The sequence below is a fragment of the Passer domesticus genome, chromosome 25 (assembly GCF_036417665.1).
Source record: "Passer domesticus isolate bPasDom1 chromosome 25, bPasDom1.hap1, whole genome shotgun sequence".
NCBI lineage: Eukaryota > Metazoa > Chordata > Aves > Passeriformes > Passeridae > Passer > Passer domesticus.
Genome location: NC_087498.1, coordinates 1,789,539 through 1,810,503, shown reverse-complemented (window position 1 = coordinate 1,810,503; position 20,965 = coordinate 1,789,539). Strand labels below are relative to the sequence as shown.

The 20,965-nt window shown below is 58.3% G+C and overlaps 3 protein-coding genes across 3 annotated transcripts; all 3 read right to left on the bottom strand.

Annotated features, from left to right (window-relative positions):
• Window positions 1–509: 509 nt before the first annotated feature.
• On the bottom strand, window positions 510–3,925 carry LOC135286163 (glutathione S-transferase Mu 1-like). The gene is made up of 8 exons (XM_064399173.1): window positions 3,755–3,925; window positions 2,697–2,772; window positions 2,543–2,607; window positions 2,382–2,463; window positions 1,228–1,328; window positions 1,006–1,101; window positions 819–929; window positions 510–737 (listed from the first exon to the last, which is right to left on the bottom strand). The coding sequence occupies exons 1-8, from the start codon at window positions 3,833–3,835 to the stop codon at window positions 642–644; spliced, it is 708 nt and encodes a 235-aa protein (XP_064255243.1). The 5' UTR covers window positions 3,836–3,925; the 3' UTR covers window positions 510–641.
• A 1,109-nt stretch (window positions 3,926–5,034) lies between these two features.
• On the bottom strand, window positions 5,035–7,321 carry LOC135286164 (glutathione S-transferase 2-like). The gene is made up of 8 exons (XM_064399174.1): window positions 7,213–7,321; window positions 6,973–7,048; window positions 6,555–6,619; window positions 6,396–6,477; window positions 6,220–6,320; window positions 5,928–6,023; window positions 5,750–5,860; window positions 5,035–5,195 (listed from the first exon to the last, which is right to left on the bottom strand). Exons 1-8 carry the CDS (start codon window positions 7,246–7,248, stop codon window positions 5,100–5,102), a joined length of 663 nt encoding a protein of 220 aa, XP_064255244.1. The 5' UTR covers window positions 7,249–7,321; the 3' UTR covers window positions 5,035–5,099.
• Window positions 7,322–18,455: 11,134 nt separating this feature from the next.
• On the bottom strand, window positions 18,456–20,817 carry LOC135286165 (glutathione S-transferase 2). Its single transcript, XM_064399175.1, has 8 exons — window positions 20,664–20,817; window positions 20,425–20,500; window positions 20,005–20,069; window positions 19,836–19,917; window positions 19,659–19,759; window positions 19,367–19,462; window positions 19,176–19,286; window positions 18,456–18,616 (listed from the first exon to the last, which is right to left on the bottom strand). Exons 1-8 carry the CDS (start codon window positions 20,697–20,699, stop codon window positions 18,521–18,523), a joined length of 663 nt encoding a protein of 220 aa, XP_064255245.1. The 5' UTR covers window positions 20,700–20,817; the 3' UTR covers window positions 18,456–18,520.
• Window positions 20,818–20,965: the final 148 nt, after the last annotated feature.

The following is a 20,965-nucleotide window of genomic DNA, read 5'->3' as shown; positions in this document are numbered from 1 at the left end:
TGGGGAATAGGGACAGGGCAGGGATAGGGAAACAGGGACAGACAGGGCAGGGAGGGGACCGCAGCATTTCCCCCCCCGGCACCCAAGGCCCACCCTGGGCCCATCTTTGATGGCAGCGAGGGGCCCCAGGGGACAGGGCTGTCCCCAGCCCACACCCCGCTCCGCAGCCGGGGTGGGTGGCAGGGCACCAGCGCTCCCTCCCCAGGCCTTTGTCAGGGCTGCCTCATTAGAGCTCATTAGGCGTGTGCTAATGAGGAGCGGGGGCGGGAAGAAGCGAGGCTCGAGGCTCCGGGCTCCTTTCCCTTTCGCAGGGCAAGAGGGAGAGCCCTGGGAACAGCCCCGGGCCCCAAACCAACCCAGCCACGCCGGGACCGGGCCCCACAGGGCAGGGACCCCCCCTTGGGCCAGGGACCCCCCCCCTTGGGGCAGGGACCCCCCCCACCCACACCCACCAACCCCCAACCACCTCAGTGCCCCCCCAACACCACAAGGCTTGAGGGGCCCCAGGGTGCCAGATCTAAAAATGACTTTATTGTCTTGGGGGGCGTCATGCCAGGGGTGCTGTCCCCCCCCCAAGGTTGGAGGGTGCTGGAGGGGCTGGGTCAGGACTCCCCCCACCCTCTGAGCCCCGTGCTGAGCTCCTACAACTTCTTGTTGCCCCACTTGGCCATCTTGTTGTTGATGGGCATCTTCTGGAAGCGGCTGGACTTCAAGTAGGCAGCCACCTTCTCCAGAGCCTGGGGACACACACGGGGTGTCAGGGCTGCCCCCACCGTGGCACCCCCACCCAGGGGTGGCCTCGGGGTGCCCCTGCTCACCCCAAAGCGCTCCATGAAGTCCTTGAGGTTCTTGAAGGGCTCCAGGCACTTGGGCTCAAAGATGCGGTTCTGATCCAGCACGTCGAACATGAGGAAGTCCACGAAGGTCAGCTGGGGACATCGGGGGACACAGTGAGGACAAACCCCCTCCCCAGCCCCTCAGCCCCCTCGGGAGCCCTGGCAGTACCTTCTCCCCTGCAAACCACTTCCTGTCCCCCAAGAAGTTGGAGAAGAGCTTCAGCTTCCCCGGGAGCTGCTCCAGGTAGCCCGGCTTGAGCTTCTCCTGAGGGAGGGAGGGAGGGAGGGAGGGGTGAGGATGGGCAGCCCCAGCCTGCCACCCTGGGGAGCACCCTCACAATATGGGGTCCCCAGTGCTGGCACGGGGTCCCCCAGCCCGCAGGACACTCACAAAGTCAGGGTTGTAGCAGACCATGACAAGGCTCATGCGGAAGTCCATGATCTGGTTCTCCAGCATGTCCACACGCAGGATCTCCTCCTGTGTCTCACCACCTGCACAGGGGGGTCAGCACTGGGGGACCAAACCCTCCGTGACCCCACCCTGCTGCCCCAAACCCTCCCTGACCCCAGCCCTGCTGCCCCAAACCCTCTCTGACCCCACCCTGCTCCTGGCTGCAGGTTCCTTTCACTTCAGCTCCAGCCCCATGCTCACCCCCACTCCGACCTGTACTCCAATCCAACTCCAACCCCAAACCAAGCCCAGCTGAACCCCAGTTCAATTCCAACCCTACTCCAATCCCATCCCCAGCCCTACTCCAATTCCAGCTCCCAACCCAACCCTAAGACAAACCCTATTCCAACCCCAACCCAATTCCAACCCTACTCCAACCCCAACTTTAATCCAACTCCAACCCCAACCCAACCGAACCCTAATCGAATTCAAATCCCAACCCCACTCCAATCCCACTCCAGCCTCAACCTCAATCTCCCTCCAATCCCCCTCCAATTTCTCTCCATGCCCCGCTCCAAGCAAACTCTGAGCCCAACTCCAATCCCAACTCCAATCCCACTTCAGCCCCACTCCAATCCCTCTCCAAGCCCACTCCAAAACCCCTCCAGCCGCCAGTCCAGCCCCACTCCAAACAGAATTCCAGCCCCCACTCCAATCCTACACCAATGCCACTCCAATCCCCCTGCAGCCCCTCTCCAATCCCCCTGCAGCCCCTCTCCAATCCCCCTGCAGCCCCTCTCCAGCCCCACTCCAATCCCCCTCCAAGCCCAATTCCAGCCCCCACTCCAATCCCCTTGCAGCCCCACTCCCATCCCACTCCCATCCCATTCCAGTCCCCCTCCAGCCCCTCTCCAATCCCCCTCCAAGCCCAATTCCAGCCCCCACTCCCATCCCACTCCAGTCCCCCTCCAGCCCCACTCCAGCCCCCCTCCAATCCCACTCCAGCCCCCCTCCAGCCCCACTCCAATCCCCCTCCAGCCCCACTCCAATCCCACTCCAGTCCCACTCCAATCCCACTCCAGCCCCCCTCCAGCCCCACTCCAGCCCCCCTCCAGCCCCCCTGTCCCCCCCTGCAGCCCCGCAGCCGCACTGACACATGCTGTGCTTGCGGGCGATGTAGCGCAGGATGGCGTTGCTCTGGGTCAGTTTGGTGGTGCCATCGATGAAGTACGGCAGCTGGAGGGGACACAGGGACATGGGGACACCGGGACAGAGAGACCCCCCCAGTCCCAGCCCCCCAGCTCCAGACACCTACGTTGGGGAAGTCGAGGCCCAGCTTCTCCTTCTCATTGATCCACTGGCTCTTGTCGTAGTCAGGAGCTGCAAGGGAAGGGGTTTGGCTGATGTATCCACCCCCAAAACCCCAGAAGAGGTTGAGGGTGGTGTGGGGACCCCCTGGCCCCCCTCACCTTCCCCACAGCTGTACAGCTTGTCCTCATAGGGCGTCTCCGTGTACTCCAGGAGCAGGCGGATGGCGTGGGCGAGCTGGGGAGTGGGATGGGTGAGACACCCCAAAAACACCCCCCAAACGTGAGCTTGCAACTGGCTCACACACGGGGAAACTGAGGCACGGGGGAGAGCAAAGTGCACCCCTGCCCAGGGCCCCCAGTCAGCACCCCCTGCACAGGGAACCCCCCAAAAGCAACATCCTCCCACCACAACTGCAGCAGGACCCCACAGTGCATCCCAGAGCGACCCCAAAATTCATCTCAGATTGACCCCACAATTCAGCCCAGACCGACCCCACAGTTCATCCCAGATTGACCCCACAGTACATCCCCGACCAACCCCACAATTCATCCCAGACTGACCCCACAGTTCATCCCAGAGCATCCCCAAAGATCAAGGAGACCTCCCACTGTTTCCCCAAAAGACCTGAGGGGCTCTCACAGTTTCTCCCACGGTTAGGACAGCCCAAGACCCCCCAAAACACCAGAGGGACCCCCACGGACTCAGCGCAGCCCCCCAGGGGTGACCCCCTGCAGTTCCCCCCAAGATTAATGAGGGGGCCTCATTAGAGCTCCTTAGGAATGTGCTAATGAGGAGCGGGAGCGGAGGAGGAGGGGCCAGCGCCGCCTTCCCCAAAACACGAGAGGGACCCCCACAACCTGCCCAAAAGACACAGGAGACCCCCGAAGACCCCCCCACAAACCCCCAGAAGCCGGGGGAGCCCCCCGAAGACACCCCACAAGGCCAAAGGGACCCCCGCAGCCCCCCCAGAGTGCAGCGGAACCGCCAGAGCCCCACCCCAAAAACCAGAAGGGACCCCACAAACCCCCCAAACGTCCCCGATAGACCAAAGGGACACCCGGGACCCCCGAAACCCCCCCAAAAAACCGGGGGGAACCCCAAAGACCCCTTAAACCCCCCCAAAAACCGCAGAGGACTCCCGGACCGCCCTCTGGGGTCCCCGCAGGCCCCCCACCCGCGCGGGGGTGTCCCCAGGGGGTGGCGGGTCCCCACTCACCCCGCGGATGTCCCAGTACCCCAAAACCGCCATGGCCGCGCGATCGCTGCCCCGCCCACCGTGACACGGCCACGCCCCCATGGGGGCGGGGCTGGGAGGGGTAGGGGGCGGGGCGGGGCGGGGCTTAACGGGACCGGGATCCACGGGGCTCCCCCTTATCCTGGGGGTCCCTCATATCCCGGGGTTCCCCTTATCCTAGGGGTCCCCCTTATCCCGGGGTTCCCCTTTTCCCAGATTTCCCCTTATCCCGGGGGTCCCTCATACCCTGGAAGTGCCCCTTATTCCGGAGGTCCCTCATATCCCGGGGTTCCCCTTATCCCCGGGGTTCCCCTTTTCCCGGGGGTCCCTCATATCCTGGGGGTTCCCCTTATTCCGGGGCCCTGCGGCCATCCCAGGTTGTGGGGTCCCCCTTATCAGAGGTTTCTGTGGCTCCCCCCACCGGCACTGAACCCCCTTATCCCAGGGATTCCCCTTATCCCAGGGCTCTGCAGGCTCCCCAAGCTCTGTGGGGACCCCCTTAGCAGAGGGTTCTGTGGCTCCCCCTGCCCACAGGGAACCCCCTTATCCCGGGGGCTCCACAGCCCCCCAAACCCCGCGGGGTTCCCCGAGTCCCAGCAGTTCTGCGTCCCTGCCATGCCCATGGGAACGCCCTTGTCTGGAGGGTTCTGTGACCAGCCCAAACTCCATGGGATCCCCTTATCCTGGGGGGTCTGCGGCCACCCCAAGTTCTATGGGGGTCCCCCTTAGCAGGGGGTTCTGTCACCCTCCCCATCCCCGTGGCTTTGTGAGCCCCTAAATTCCATGGGCTCCCCCATCTCCGAGGGGTTCTGTGACACACCCCACCATCCCCATGCAACCACTTTGTTCTGGGGGCACTGCCACCCCACAAACCCCATGGGTCCCCTTGTTCTGGGGCTCTGCAGCCCCTTAAATTCCATGGCTTCCCCCTTTTCCTTGGGGAAATTTGCAGCGCCCCGAACTCCATGGGAACCCCTTATCCTGGGGGCCATGGGTCCCTCTGTGACCCCCCCCAAGCTTTATTGGGGCCCCCCCTTTCAGTCCCCTCAGCTGCAGGGGGGTCTCACTATCCTGGGGGGACAGGGACCCCACCTTGCTCCCCACAGCCTCCACGGGGTCCCCCCTTACCCTGGGGATGCAGGGGGCTGGCTCCCCCCTCCCACGACCCAGGAGGGTCCAACATCCCCCAGGGGTTCCCCCACAAATGCGGGGTTCCCTCAGCTCCCACCGCAGCCCCTCGGCAGCTCAGTGCACCCCACACAGCAGAGACAAGGGGGAGCCCCCCATGATTTATTGGTGACCTGGGGGGCACGGGGGGGTCGGCTCATCACTCCTTGGTGTTGGACCACTTGGCCGTGCGCCAGAAAACCGGGGTTCTCATGTAGCGCCCCGAGCGCATGTAGGCAGAGACCTTGTCCAGGGCCTGGGGGGACAGGGACACGTGGGGACACTGGGGTCAGGGGGGGCACGGGAAAGGCACAGGGATATCAGGGTGTCTTGGATGGGCACAGGGACATCGGGGTGCTGGGGACATGGATGGGATGCTAGGATGTCTGGGATGGGGACAGGGACATTGAGGTGTTTGGGACAGGGATGGGGACACTGGGATGGGGACACAGATGGAGCCTGGGGTGTCAGGAATTAGGACAGGGACATTGGAGTGTCAGGAATGAAGTGGGAACATTGGGATACCAGGCATGGGGACACCGCTCTATTAGGGACTGGGATTGGGACACCGCGGGTCACGGCGGGGGTCACTGGGGTCACAGGAATGGGATGGAGACAGAAACACCGGGGATTGAAGGATGGGAAAAGAGCACAGCACTGAGGTGTCAGGGATGGTGGCAGGCACAGCGGGGTGGGCGATGGGGACACCGGGGTGTCAGGGATGGAGATGGGGCCAGGACACCGCGGTGGCCCCGGGCTGTCCCCGGGCTGTCCCCTGGGCTGTCCCCGGGCTGTCCCGGCCCCGCTCACCTCGAAGCGCTGCAGGAACTGGGCCAGGTTTCCCTTCAGCTCGGGACACTCGGGCGCAAACATGCCCAGCTGGTCCAGCACATCGTAGGCCAGGAAGTCCACGAAGGTGAGCTGGGGGGGGGCAGAGGGGGTCAGACCCACAGGGACTCCCCAAAACCCCCCAGCATCCCCCACCTACCTTCTGCCCCGCAAACCAGGGCCGGGAGCCCAGGAACCGCGACAGCTCCTGCAGCTTCTTGGGCAGCTGCTCCAGGAACGCCGGCTTCAGCTTCTCCTGCACGGCGGGGGGGGCACAGTTCGGGGGGCTGCTCCCCCCCAGCCCCCCAGAAGCCAGGGGCATCAGCCCCGAGTGCAGCCAGCCCAGGGATGTGCCCCAGTGCCGGTGCTGGCTCGGCCCCCGTGTCCCACGAGTGGGGACAGCCCTGGGGCTGGGGGGGATCCGTCCCCCGTGACCCCCCCGGGGCACTCACAAAGTCAGGGCTGTAGCAGAGCCGGATGAAATTCATCCTCAAATCCATCAGCTGGTTTTCCAGCACATCCACGCGCTGCTTCTCCTCCTCTGTCTCACCACCTGCAGGATGGGGAGGGGTCAGCCCAGCCCCCACCAGCCCCGGGGAACCCCCCCGGGCGCGGGGACCCCACTCACACAGGTTGTGCTTGCGGGCGATGTAGCGCACGATGGCGTTGCTCTGGGTCAGCTTGGTGGGGCCGTCGATGAGGTACGGGAGCTGGGGGTGCGGGGGGGGTCAGCACCGGAGACCCCCACACGCCCCCCGTACCCCCCTCCATCCCCCCCATCACCTACGTTGGGGAAGTCGAGCCCCAGTTTCTCCTTCTCGTTGGTCCAGTCGCTCGGGTCATAGTCAGGCGCTGGGGGGGCAGAGAGTTTTGGGGGGGGGCTCCCCCAGACCCTCTGCCCCACTCGTGGCACTCACAGCCATGGGGGTGCGGGCATTGGGGGTGTCCCCCCCGCCCCGGGGCAGCCGGTGACCCCTCCCGGGACAGATAAAGGAGAACGTTGCCCCTGGGAGGGGTCAAGGTCCTTTTATTGGGCGGGTGGGATGGGGAGGGACAAAGGTGACCCCCCGAGCTGGCAGGAGGGGGTGGCGGTGGCGGGACACGCTGCCAAGGGGGGCGTCCCCCCCTTTCTGACACAGCAGGAACGCGGGGGCTGGGGGCGGGGGCTGGAGGGAGTTGGGGGTCACAGCCCGTGCCCCCCTCACCTGGGCCAGGGCGGTACTGGCGCTCCTGGTACGGGGTCTCCGTGTACTCCAGCAGCAGGCGGATCGCGTGGGCCAGCTGGGGGCACAGCACCCGCTTTTGGCACCCCAAAGCCCCCCGGACCTCCCCCCAACACCCTGGGACCCACAGCACCCCCACATCGCTCTGGGACCCCCCGCACCCCCACCCCCGTGCCCACACCTGTCCCCAGCGTGCCACTGTCACCCCTCGGTGCCACTCACCCCACGGATGTCCCAGTAGCCCAGTGTGACCACCATGGTGACACCCGCCCGAGGCTCTGCGAGAACACGGACCGGGACGGAACGGAACGGAACGGACCGGAACGGGACCCTCCCCTGTCCCCTCCCCCTGGCGTCAGCAGCTGCAGGCAGGGTGCCAGGGCGTCCTGCCAGCGCTGGAGCTGCCACCGCCGCTCGGAATCCGCCCCTGACCCTCCCACATCACCCTGGGGACCCCCAAACCCAAGGCATGAGGGGACACACAACCCCCTTCTGTGCCTCACTTTCCCTCTGGGGCTGCACTCCCTCCCTCTCCTCACTTCAACTCCAGTCTTTTACTTAAATACTTTTATTTTTCATGCTCGGTTAGCTTGTTTTTTTTTCTCAAAACTTTGTTGTTTTCCTAGTCGCCATTAGGTTTTCCCAGGAACGCCGGCCCCAGATGCAGATGAGCAGCACTGGGATGGGGGGCTGCAGGGATACAGGGGGTGATGGCCCACCGGGATGGGAGAAGCCTGCTCCAGCCCCATCTGGGCCACAACAAACATCTCCTGGGAGTGCTGGGGACAGGGACACACGTCACCTGGACCCCTTTCCCCTCATCCCTCAGGTGGCGAGGATGAAACATTCCCCATCCCACCCCTTGCCTTCCTCCCTGTGGTGATGAGGATGGAGCATCCCCCACCAGGCACCATCCCCCTGTCCTCTGGGCCACTGTGTCCCCACCGACAGCAGAGACCTCAGGTCTGGGTTCCTCTGCTTGTCCCCACGGGGTGGAAGAGCAGGCTGGGAGGGCGCCGGGGTCAAAGAGCATCAGGAGCCAGGTGGGGCTGGGCTGGGACTCCCACACTGTCACCACAGCAGCACCAGGACCCCCGACCTGTCACTGCATCCTCAGCCTGGGAGGTAAATCCAGGACGCCCTGGCTGTGCCCTCCCCCGTGTCACCTCCTGGTGCCATCAAGGCCAGCAGGGCCCAAGCCAGCAAGGAGACACCAGTTCAAAACAAGAGAAAAAGACAAAAAAACCCACTCATAAAATGACCAAACCAAGATGAAACGGAGAGGACTCAACAAACTCCGTGCCCTGCAGCGGCCCCAGGACAGCAGCAGGAGCGGCCCCGTGCCAGGGCAGGAGGCAGCGGGAGGGGGGACGGCGGCGGAGCCCTGGGGGGCTCGGGGGGTCATTGGGTGCCGAGGGAGATGGTGAGCACGTCCTCCTCCTGGATGGGCTCCAGCTCGGCGCTCTGCACCGCCTGCGTGATGAGCGTCAGCTCCTGGCACAGCGTCTCGAAGCGGTGCTGACGCGGATTGTTGTGGTGTGTTTCTTATACTTTAGCTTGGTTAAGTTGTAAATTGATTTGTTCTATGTACCCCTTTATTTGTAATGGCTCTGCCCTGGTACTCCCTCTCCTTGCTCGCCCCATCAATCCAGTTTTCCCCTCCCCATTACCATTGGCAACCCATGTATCTTTCCTTAGTCCCTCCCTGGTGCCCTGTGCATCACTTCCTGGCCCGTCCCTTCCATCTAGAATCTTCCCTTCAGGGCATCGAGTGATTGGTTCAGGGGCCAGGGCCCCTCCCCAGGCTTTTCCCTATTGGTTGTCCCACTGTGTCTATCACCCTCTCCTCACTCCCACCTTCTCATGGATTGGCTGAAGACCAGACTCCACCTCTGTACCCTCCCCTCTTTATAAGTTAGTGTCAGAGGCCAGTTTGGGGTCTTGAGCGGTCAGTTCGCCTGCACCCAATAAATCTGGATTACACTGCAGCTGGAGTCCGTCTCCTTTCCTCCCGTTGGGGAGCAGCCCTCTCATTGCGGATCCTCGTCCCTCAAGGTGAAAGCATTAGGCACCCTCCTGACCGGAGCAGGGATCGGGAGAGTGCCCCAGGGCTGCTGGTGGTGCTGGGCACAGCTAGCAGGGATGTCCCGAAGGTGCAATTGCTTTCCCCTTCCAGGCCAGCCGCCGCTGCAGCGGATGTCGGGAACGTTGGTGCGGCGGATGTCGTTCCCCTCCGGACCCTCCTTCAGGTAGTTGGGACCCAGCCAGTAGCTCTTCACCCGGGGGGGTGGGACAGGGCCCCGTGGCTGCCCCAGCGCACGTGGAGGGAGAATGGGAATGGGCAAATGTCGGAACCCAGGACATCTCTCTGGATGCCCTGGATGTCTCAAAGCCCTGGCAGGGGCTCGGAGACCCTGGCAGGAAGCCAAAGACACCTGGAAATTCGATCTTAATTCAAAGAGCAAGTTGCCAACCTTATATGAAGAATTACAGGTCACAAAAGTTTAAGTAGCACAGTAGTAGCAATCACAGGGTGAAGGGAAAAATCTTTGGAGCACTGTACAGGGGGGTTTTGTATGTTGTGAAGGGGGGTTTGGAATCCTGTACATGGGGTCAGGAGTCCCAAGATGGAGGGATTTGGGCGAGCCCTGTCCTTCTTCTTTCTTCTCCTTGGCATCCATGTTCAGGATGATGTTGGCATGTGTGGATTGGTTCGTAGTGAAGGTACACTTGCCAACAAGAGTGAAAAGTATTGGAAATAGAAGGTAAATATCTAATACGTAGTTTTCACTATAAAAGAGACAACCGCCCCGTGGGCGGGAGAGAGTGCCCTTGGCTGTCTTGCTTATCAGACCTCGGCTGGACAGACAGAAAAACTTTGTAGATAAGGAACAATTAACTCAACTGAAGACCAAAAAGCAAGAGTCCAGACTCCTTCTTCGAAAGTATGGCCTGCCCAGAACCACCTTTTCCCATGCTGGGGCAGAGACGAGTAACAGCCGACCCCGGCACCTGGCGTCCCTGGGTGGGCAGCCCAGCGGTGGGTGCGAAGGGCAACCCAGCAGTGACCCAAGAGGTGAGCTTGAAGCGGCGAGCAACAAGCCGAAGAGAGAGCTGCAGAAGAGAACACCCAGCTGGACAGCACCCGAGCGGGCAGCTCCCAGGCGGGCAGTTCCCGGAGTTGGACTCATTCCCAGGAGAGCACTGATAACTCCTTGGGAAGGCAGCCAGAAGAGTGTGAAGAAGCAGCAGCCAGGGAGAACATCGCACTCCACCTCTGCCGAAGAAGAGCTTGTACCAGAACAGCCCGGATCGGAATCAGAAGGGCCCCTGAATCCATCTCCTGTGACCTGCTGGATGGGAACCAGGAGCCTCCAGACTGCTCTGACGACACAGATTTGGTGAGAAGGTCAAAATTAAGAAACATGGGGAACACACAGAGGAACAAATAGAAACATTGTCAGCCTTACAAGGCGTGACAGAGGCGTACGCAGAGGGGGTTTCTAAAAAGGAGCTCAAATAATCATTATTATTGGTCAGATGTAATTATCCATTTGCAGAAACATATTTGTTGTTTCAAGTAGGCTTTTGGCAAGAAATTAATAGGCATGTATATTTTTTAGCTACGAGAAGGGATGAGACAGCTTTTAAATTGTTGTCTCCAGCAAGTATTATGTTAGAGGCTATCTTTGCAAGGTCTCGGAGATCAGCCAGGCAATTACTTTCCACAACTCCCACAAGGGCAGGGAGGGAAGAGCAAGGCTTGGAGCAGAGATTGGCTCTGGTCCCAATTGGCCCAGGGGGAACAGCTCCCAAGGGAGGGGAGCAAGACGGAAAGGCACTGCTTCCAACTCTGTCATCCCAAAGATCCAAGAGACCTCCAAAACACCCTGAAACCCCAGAAACTGAAGGGGGTTCAGGCTCCGATTCAGACGCGAAGACGATACCAACCCCAGAAGAACTGAGATCTTCACCCAGCGAGATCGAAGAGTCGGGACATCCCGTGCGAATCGCTACTTCTGATTCACAGGGCTCCGGGGAGGATGGGGTGGGGGAGGCAGAAGAATCGGGAAGGGGGGTCGAAAGGGGATTGAGGGAGGCTGGGGAAACGCTTTCTCGCGGCGGGCGCGGCTGCGCGGCAGCGATGGTGGCGGTCGTGACTGGCTGGGGGGGCGCGGAGGCGGTGGGGAACACGAGTTTTGGCATGGGTTTTGGGGGACCCACACCAGGGGTGGTGGCCTTGGCTGGCGCCGTGCCAAAGACGCACGCGGGGGGCGAGACACGCGGGACATCTGGGAAGGGCTCCCAAATCACAGCGTCCACGTCAGACGCGGGGAACAACTCAGAGCGGCCACGGAATTCCGAGCAGCACCTGTAAGTAGACGTAGGGGATGCATGGCGGTGACACAGGACCCGGTCTGCTCACATCGTGGGGCAAACATGGGCACGAGCGAGGCAGGGACTGTACACACGGGCAGGGGGTGTGGACACGGCATCGGAGAAGGAAGAGAGAGAGAGAGTCAGGGACAGACACTGGGTAGGAGACATCAGAGGAGGAGTGGGACGGAGACAGTGACATCAGCCTAGGGGAGACAGGAGGCATTCCCGAAAGAGCGCACGTGGAAAATGCTGACGGAGCGCGGTCGGGGGCAGGTCCAATCCTCTGTGACGGTCTTGGGCGAGGAGGGGCCGATCTCGGGGTTTTATATCCTGAGTCTCCACCCCCTCTCCGGTTCCGGTTTCCTCGGTCCCAACCCCTGTGGCTCAGACCTCTCCCATCCCAGGGCGGTGCTCAGGTGTTCAGCCTCCATTGCTGGCTCAGTCAAAATCCGTGCAGGCTCGAGTTCCACAACTGCTGCAATCAATCAATGCGGCTGAAGAATAATAGAACCCTATGCAAATTAATGTTACTCAAATATGATATAGATAGAATTCTTCTATGGTGAAAAATTATTCCCAGGGAGACAAAATGTCATGTAAAGATTAAAGTATTAGTAAAGATTCAATTACCCAACCTGTCTTGGAAGACAGAACATTTGGGAAAGGTCAGTCAGATTCTGTTGTGGGGTCATCAGTCGATTTCTCAATAATTCAAAGTTTTAAGAATTATTGATATTGAGTTTATAATCTTTGTTATTTTTGGTTTTTGTAGGTAATGCTGATAGATGGTGATTGTTGTTAATGTTGGATGAATGCTTTGGGAAGGTTGTGTTAACTCCTTCAAGCACTTCTTGTTGATGAGTTGATTTTGTGGTGTCTTCAGATTTTTGTCATGAGAATTGTTATTGGTGTGTTGTAGCATTTGCAGCCAGCTTTCACGTGTTTTCCTATCTCTTTGTGCGATCACCTGCAAATTACGTGTTTCTTCAGGATCCTGTCTTTCTTTATTTCCTAACTACTTATATGTTTCTGAGGGTTTTTTATCCAGATTACCAGTCTTGTGGTTCTTTTAATTATTATTTCAGAAATATTCCAGCAGAGAATTCAAGAAGTTTGCTGTGTTTGGAGAATCTGTCTTGACAAAAACTTCAGAAGGATTCAATTATTTGCTGGTTTGATTGGTTTGTAATCCTAAGGTTTCTTGTTTATAACTGTTGTTTTTAAAAATCTTGTTTAAAAAAATGTATCAAGTGATACCCACCAATTAGAGTTCAGGCTCTTTATGTCTGGCAAGCTCAGTACTGGAGCTACTATGAGAGCCTCTTTTAATTGTCTGAATTTTTCTTTGTCTGTTTCAGTCCACTTAGGTTTGTCCGTGGTTAGTTTTCATATAAAAATTTTACTTTCTCACTGTACCCCTCGATCCATTGTCTACAGAACGCCAGAAGCCCAAGTACTTGTCTTACTTCCCTTTTTGACTGAGGGGAGGGTAATGCAATGATCCCTGCCGCCCTGTCAGGGTCTAGCTTTTTCTTACCTTTAACCAACCAGTGTCCTAAATATTTCACCTTGGGCTCAGTGAATTGCAGCTTGGATTTTGAAACTTTTAAGCCTTTATCCCCTAAAAAGTTTAGGAGAGCTATTGTGTTTGCTCTTACCCCATCTTCATCAGGACCTGCTATTAATAAGTCATCCACGTATTGTAATAGTTTTGTTCCCTCCGTTGGGACAAATTCACTAAATAATTGCTTGAGAGCCTGACCGAACAGGCTCAGCGAATCCACAAACCCCTGAGGCAGGGAGGTCCACCTAAGCTGTTGTTTAAGGTTCGTATCTGGGTCCTCCCATTGAAATGCAAAATAGTCCCGACTCTCCCTTGCTAGAGGACAAGTCCAAAAGGCATCTTTAAAGCCTAATATGCTATACCAGATATCATTTGGTGATGCATTACTGAGGAGTGTATAGGGATTTGAGACGGTGGGAAATAAAGTTTTGTTCGCTGGTTAACAGCTCTTAGATCCTGCACCAAGTGATAACTCCTGTCGGGTTTATGGACCGCAAGAATGGGAGTATTATGTCTAGACATACATGGCTCCAAGGTGCCCTTTTTTATTAGATCCTCAATTATTGGTTTTAACCCCCACCTTCCCTCCATGGGTATTGGATATTGTTTGACCCTAATAGGGTCTTCTGGTCTCTCAATTTCTGTGTGTATAGGTTCCATTTCCAACTTCCCTGCCTCCCCCTTTGTGTGCCACATTTTAGGGTTTACTTTTCCCTCGTCCTCAGCAGTGAGTTTATACAAGCTTACCATAAGCTGAGAGTCTTGTGCAATTAGACTAATACCCAAATTCACCATTAAATCCCTCCCCAACAAATTATAATTTGCTTCTTCCACCCATAGTATATTCCCCAAAGACAATTTGTTTTCGGACTCGATTTCCACATCTTTAATTACTGGTACCTTGAAAGGTTCCCCCTTTGCCCCAGTTACCATCATGGAATCCTTGTTCTTTGTGCATCCTCGTGGTCGGTGTTGGACCGTACTCCTTTCGGCCCCTGAATCTACCAAAAACACCAGTTCCTGCTTGTGGGTCCTATTCTTAGTTTTATCAAGGGCTCCTTTGGTGTCACTGACCCCATGTTAAAGGCCCCTGACACCTCTAGTCTTCTTGAAAGATTTTCATGTCCTTCATTCTCTTTTTACTTTCCCTCTTAAAGTGACCTCTTTGCTTGCAGTAATAGCACTCTGTCACCTCCCTCTGTTGGGGCTCAGGCCTCCTTGTGGGATATGTGGGTTTCCCCAAGGCTTTTTGTGCCTGACCTGTTTTCCCGATGTTTGTGTCCCATTCCTGTTTTTGTGCTTCCCTTACCGCCGCCACTAGGACCTTTGCCTGTGCCTTCTGATTTTCATCCTCATATAAACTTTTTGAGCCTCCCACAATAATTCCTGTAACGTTCTTTCCTGCCAATTTTCCAGTTTCTCCAATTTCCTCCTTATGTCCTCCCAGGATTTAGCCGCAAATTGCATTTTTAAGAAAATGGCTCCCACTGGAGAATCTTCATCTGTTCCTGACTACATTTGGAGAATTTTTCTTAACCTCTCCAGCCACTTGGTAGGAGTTTTGTCCTTCCCCTGGCATTCCCCCAATGCTTTACTCAGATTCTGTCCCTTTGGTACCGCCGCCTGGATACCTTAAATCACCATATTTCTAAGGTCTATCATCTTTTGCTGGTCCTCTTCTGCTTGTGCATTCCATGATGGCCTTTGACTGGGCCATTTGATCTCCCCACTCCCGCCTTGTGGGTTTCGATGTTCCCAATCCTTTATTGCTGCCACCCTTATCATATCTCGTTCTTCCGCATTAAATAAAGACCTCATTATGGCACTAATATCATCCTATGAATAAATACTGTTCCCCAAAAACTCATCCAACCTCTCCGCCGCCCCCAACGGATCATCCATTATTTTCCCCATTTCCTTTTTGAACGCACGCACATCGCCCGAGTTTATTGGCACATTCACATATCCAATGACTCCTGGAGCTGTCGGAACTTCCCTGAGTGAAAAGAGACTCTGCTGTCCTTCCTCATCCTCACTATCATCTGCATTAGCCTTCCAAGTCTTGTGTGTCATTCGACTGGAGGGCGGGGACTCGTTCCCCACGGATGTGTGTGTGTGTGTGCTGTGTTCCCCTCTGGTTGTGTAGGAGGGGCAAGGGGAAGAGTTTGTTCATGTGTGAGCGGCATCGCCAAAGCTTGCCCCTGTAGAGGCGTTGCTTCGGATGGCGGGGCCTGTGGCACTGCCTGTTGATGCGTGAGATTCATGGGTTTGGAGAGGGGACCCTGCACCTGGGGATTCGGGTATGGGAGAGGGAGGTTTTCCAGGGGTTCCCAGATTTTTGCGAGGTGCTTAGGTTGTTTATAGGTTTTTACAGGAAATAACCCGGTACTGGCATATTCCCATAGCCGTGCATACTCCCTTTCCTCGTTTGTTGATCCCTTTTCCTCTAACACAAATTCCTCCAATGCCATTTCCATATCAAAAGTCCCAAACATAGGCCAAAATAAGTATTTCTTGACCTCCACATGAGCCCATTTCTTCACACCATAATATATCATTCTCTCCTTAGACCTCCCCCTCCTCATGGGGCAATCCTTCCAGGGTTTCAACATCCACCCCAGAGGACTGTTTCTTGCTATATCGGGAGTACAATATTTTTCTACCTTTTCTGGTTTCCCTGGGTTTTCCCTTGTAGTTTACTCTTTTTCAGTCCCATGTTTCTTAATCTTGCTTACCCTTTTCCTTTTTGGGTAGATAAGCTCCCAAATAGACCTGTTTTCCTTTTACAGATACACTCCTTGATTCTTAGTTAAAAAACTTTTGCCGAACTACTAGTCGTACAGTGAATCGATCTGTAGACTTTCAATCGCCAAAAGAAGAAGAGCTCTCTTACCTTTTCCCTGGAGCCAGCGAGGTTCTGTTGTTCCTGGTCGTCAATGGACCTTTTGTCCTCCCTCTGATCCGGCCCGTGATCAAAAAACACCCCCCTTTCCTCCCCTAATTCCCAGGATTTTGGGTTGGTGTATGTGTGTGCTTTTAACAAGTTTTTCACCTGCTTCCCCCGCGACCGACCACTTTCCTCGTGGAAGAGTGGAACTGCGATCTTGGGGTCCACAGTCGCTTTGTGATAATATCACGTCTCGCACACACACACGCTCACACCCCACTCAACCACACAATACTTACGGTCCTTTTTCCCATGTGGAATCTTCGTGCACGTAGTTTTATGAGTGAAAAATTTCTGCCGGCTTTGGAGAATTAGTCCGTTTTCCTGAGAGCTCAGGGCCTGTTTTTAAACTTTAGATTGTGGCTTTTGGCTAATAGTTTGTGTTATCTGTTTGGTTCCATTGGGCTTTTCCCAATCCTGTCCGGCCGCTGAACTCAGCGGGGCGCCTCCTGGACCTGGAGAGGGGACCCTGGAATCCGATATCAGATCACGTCGGGGTCACCAAGATTGTTATAACTAAAAATAAAAATTGACCCAATTGTAATAAAAATAAAACCAAAAAAATTTATTTGTGACCGTATTGCAGTCCTGACAGCCACCAATGAAAAAAATGACAGCGCAGACCCCAGGATACAGGCTGGGTGGACGCAGATCCGGCCTCTATCACACCGAACCCCCCTTGGTCCACACTTGCTCCTCCGCAGGGACAGTTCTTATACTCTTTTTCTTGCCCGTGGCAGAGTCCCTTTGTCTCCTTTCAAACTTCATCATATTCATGTTGGTTTCTTCACTCAAAGATGCACAAAACCTTGTCCGGGAAGAGACAAATGTTCCTCCTGCGATTCCCAGAATCCTGTGTTCAGGCGGAAGGTGTTGATGGCCCTGGTTATCTCAGATGTGTATCTTCATGGGCCATCATCCTGGTACATCCTCTGGTACGTGCCACTGTGAATGACCATCTGCTGTGCAGCCAAGTTTCCTCTGTATGTTAATGCCGAGTTCCACCCTTGTCAGCCAGCCCAGGTGTCACTCTAGGATTAAACCCTGGTCCCCACTTTAACAGCATGTTTGATAAATATATCTATAATCCATTGGCACAAATTTCTACATATCCTAACAAACAGGACCCCCATGGACCCCTTGCTGCCCTCTAAAAGCTCTGAGGTATCCCCACAGTCCCCCCAAAACCAAAAGGGAACCCTGCAGACCCCTGCAGTGCCCCCCAGAGTGCAGCGCAACCGCCAGAGCCCCACCCCCAAAACCAGAAGGGACCCCACAAACACCCCGAACGTCCCCGATAGACCAAAGGGACACCCGGGACCCCCGAAACCCCACCAACTCCCCCAAAAAACCGGGGAGAACCCTGAAGACCCCTTAAAACCCCAAAAAGCGCAGGGAACCCCCGGGCCCCCCTCTGGAGTCCCTGCAGCCCCCTCACCCACACGGGGGTGTCCCCAGGGGGTGGCGGGTCCCCACTCACCCCGCGGATGTCCCAGTACCCCAAAACCGTCACGGCCGCATGATCGCTGCACCACCCCGCTGGGACACGGCCACGCCCCCATGGGGCGGGGTGGGGGCAGGGCTGGGGTGGGGCTTAACGGGAACAGGTTCCATGGGGGTCCCCCTTATCCCAGGGTCCCTTTTATCTCAGGATCCCTCTTATCGTGGGGGACCCTCTTATCCTGGGGTCCACCTTATCTCCAGGAATCCCTTATCCCCGCGGTTCCCCTTATCCCAGGGGTCCCTCATATCCCAGGGATTTCCCTTATCCCAGGGCTCTGCAGGCCCCCCAAGCTCTGTGGGGACCCCCTTAGTAGAGGGTTCTGTGGCTCCCCCCTGCCCACAGGGAACCCCCTTATCCCGGGGGCTCCACAACCCCCCAAACCCCGCGGGGTTCCCCGAGTCCCGGCAGTTCTGCGTCCCTGCCATGCCCATGGGAACGCCCTTGTCTGGAGGGTTCTGTGACCAGCCCAAACTCCATGGGATCCCCTTATCCTGGGGGGTCTGCGGCCACCCCAAGTTCTATGGGGGTCCCCCTTAGCAGGGGGTTCTGTTACCCTCCCCATCCCCGTGGCTTTGTGAGCCCCTAAATTCCATGGGCTCCCCCATCTCCGAGGGGTTCTGTGACACACCCCACCATCCCCATGGAACCACTTTGTTCTGGGGGCACTGCCACCCCACAAACCCCATGGGTCCCCTTGTTCTGGGGCTCTGCAGCCCCTTAAATTCCATGGCTTCCTCTTTTTCCTTGGGGAAATTTGCAGCCCCCCAAACTCCATGGGAACCCCTTATCCTGGGGGCCATGGGTCCCTCTGTGACCCCCCCCCAAGCTTTATTGGGGTCCCCCCTTTCAGTCCCCTCGGCTGCAGGGGGGTCTCACTATCCTGGGGGACAGGGACCCCACCTTGCTCCCCACAGCCTCCACGGGGTCCCCCCTTACCCTGGGGATGCAGGGGGGTGGCTCCCCCCTCCCACGACCCAGGAGGGTCCAACATCCCCCAGGGATTCCCCCACAAATGCGGGGTTCCCTCAGCTCCCACCGCAGCCCCTCGGCAGCTCAGTGCACCCCACACAGCAGAGACAAGGGGGAGCCCCCCATGATTTATTGGTGACCTGGGGGGCACGGGGGGGTCGGCTCATCACTCCTTGGTGTTGGACCACTTGGCCGTGCGCCAGAAAACCGGGGTTCTCATGTAGCGCCCCGAGCGCATGTAGGCAGAGACCTTGTCCAGGGCCTGGGGGGACAGGGACACGTGGGGACACTGGGGTCAGGGGGGGCACGGGAAAGGCACAGGGATATCAGGGTATCTTGGATGGGCACAGGGACATCGGGGTGCTGGGGACATGGATGGGATGCTAGTATGTCTGGGATGGGGCCACTGGGATGTCTGGGATGGGGACAGGGACATTGGGGTGTTTGGGACAGGGATGGGGACACTGGGATGGGGACACAGATGGAGCCTGGGGTGTCAGGAATTAGGACAGGGACATTGGAGTGTCAGGAATGAAGTGGGAACATTGGGATACCAGGCATGGGGACACCGCAGGTCAGGGCTCTGGTTACAGGGTTGACAGGAATGGGATAGAGACAGAAACACCAGGGACAGAAGGATGAACTTGGGATGGGAAAAGAGCACAGCACTGAGGTGTCAGGGATGGTAGCAGGCACAGCGGGGTGGGCGATGGGGACACCGGGGTATCAGGGATGGAGACGGGGCCGGGACACCGCGGTGGCCCCGGGCTGTCCCTGGGCTGTCCCCTGGGCTGTCCCCGGGCTGTCCCAGCCCCACTCACCTCGAAGCGCTGCAGGAACTGGGCCAGGTTTCCCTTCAGCTCGGGACACTCGGGCACGAACATGCGCTGCTGGTCCAGCACATCGTAGGCCAGGAAGTCCACGAAGGTGAGCTGGGGGAGGACCAGGGGGGTCAGACCAAAAGGGGCTCCCCACAGGGGCTCCCCAAAACCCCCCAGCATCCCCCACCTACTTTCTGCCCCGCAAACCAGGGCCGGGAGCCCAGGAACCGCGACAGCTCCTGCAGCTTCTTGGGCAGCTGCTCCAGGAACGCTGGCTTCAGCTTCTCCTGCACGGCGGGGGGGGCACAGTTTGGGGGGCTGCTCCCCCCCAGCCCCCCAGAAGCCAGGGGCATCAGCCCCGAGTGCAGCCAGCCCAGGGATGTGCCCCAGTGCCGGTGCTGGCTCGGCCCCCGTGTCCCACGAGTGGGGACAGCCCTGGGGCTGGGGGGGATCCATCCCCCGTGACCCCCCCAGGGGACTCACAAAGTCGGGGCTGTAGCAGAGCTGGGCAAAATTCATCCTCAAATCCACCAGCTGGTTTTCCAGCACATCCACACGCTGCTTCTCCTCCTCTGTCTCACCACCTGCGGGGTGGGGAGGGGTCAGTTCAGCCCCCACCAGCCCCGGGGACCCCCCCCGGGCGCGGGGACCCCCACTCACACAGGTTGTGCTTGCGGGCGATGTAGCGCAGGATGGCGTTGCTCTGGGTCAGCTTGGTGGGGCCGTCGATGAGGTACGGGAGCTGGGGGTGCGGGGTGGGGGGGGGGTCAGCACCGGAGACCCCCCCACAAAACCCCCCGTACCCCCCTCCATCCCCCCCATCACCTACGTTGGGGAAGTCGAGCCCCAGTTTCTCCTTCTCGTTGGTCCAGTCGCTCGGGTCATAGTCAGGCGCTGGGGGGGCAGAGAGATTGGGGGGGGGGGCTCCCCCAGACCCTCTGCCCCACTCGTGGCACTCACAGCCATGGGGGGTGCGGGCATTGGGGGTGTCCCCCCCGCCCCGGGGCAGCCGGTGACCCCTCCCGGGACAGATAAAGGAGAACGTTGCCCCTGAGAGGGGTCAAGGTCCTTTTATTGGGCGGGTGGGACGGGGGGGAACAAAGGTGACCCCCCGAGCTGGCAGGAGGGGGTGGCGGTGGCGGGACACGCTGCCAAGGGGGGCGTCCCCCCCTTTCTGACACAGCAGGAACGCGGGGGCTGGGGGCGGGGGCTGGAGGGAGTTGGGGGTCACAGCCCGTGCCCCCCTCACCTGGGCCAGGGCGGTACTGGCGCTCCTGGTACGGGGTCTCCGTGTACTCCAGCAGCAGGCGGATCGCGTGGGCCAGCTGGGGGCACAGCACCCGCTTTTGGCACCCCAAAGCCCCCCGGACCTCCCCCCACACCCTGGGACCCACAGCACCCCCACATCGCTCTGGGACCCCCCGCACCCCCATCCCCGTGCCCACCCCTGTCCCCAGCATGCCACTGTCACCCCTCGGTGCCACTCACCCCACGGATGTCCCAGTAGCCCAGTGTGACCACCATGGTGACACCCGCCCGAGGCTCTGCGAGAACACGGACCGGGACGGAACGGAACGGACCGGAGCAGGACCCTCCCCTGTCCCCTCCCCCTGGCGTCAGCAGCTGCAGGCAGGGTGCCAGGGCGTCCTGCCAGCGCTGGAGCTGCCACCGCCGCTCGGAATCCGCCCCTGACCCTCCCACATCACCCTGGGGACCCCCAAACCCAAGGCATGAGGGGACACACAACCCCCTTCTGTGCCTCACTTTCCCTCTGGGGCTGCACTCCCTCC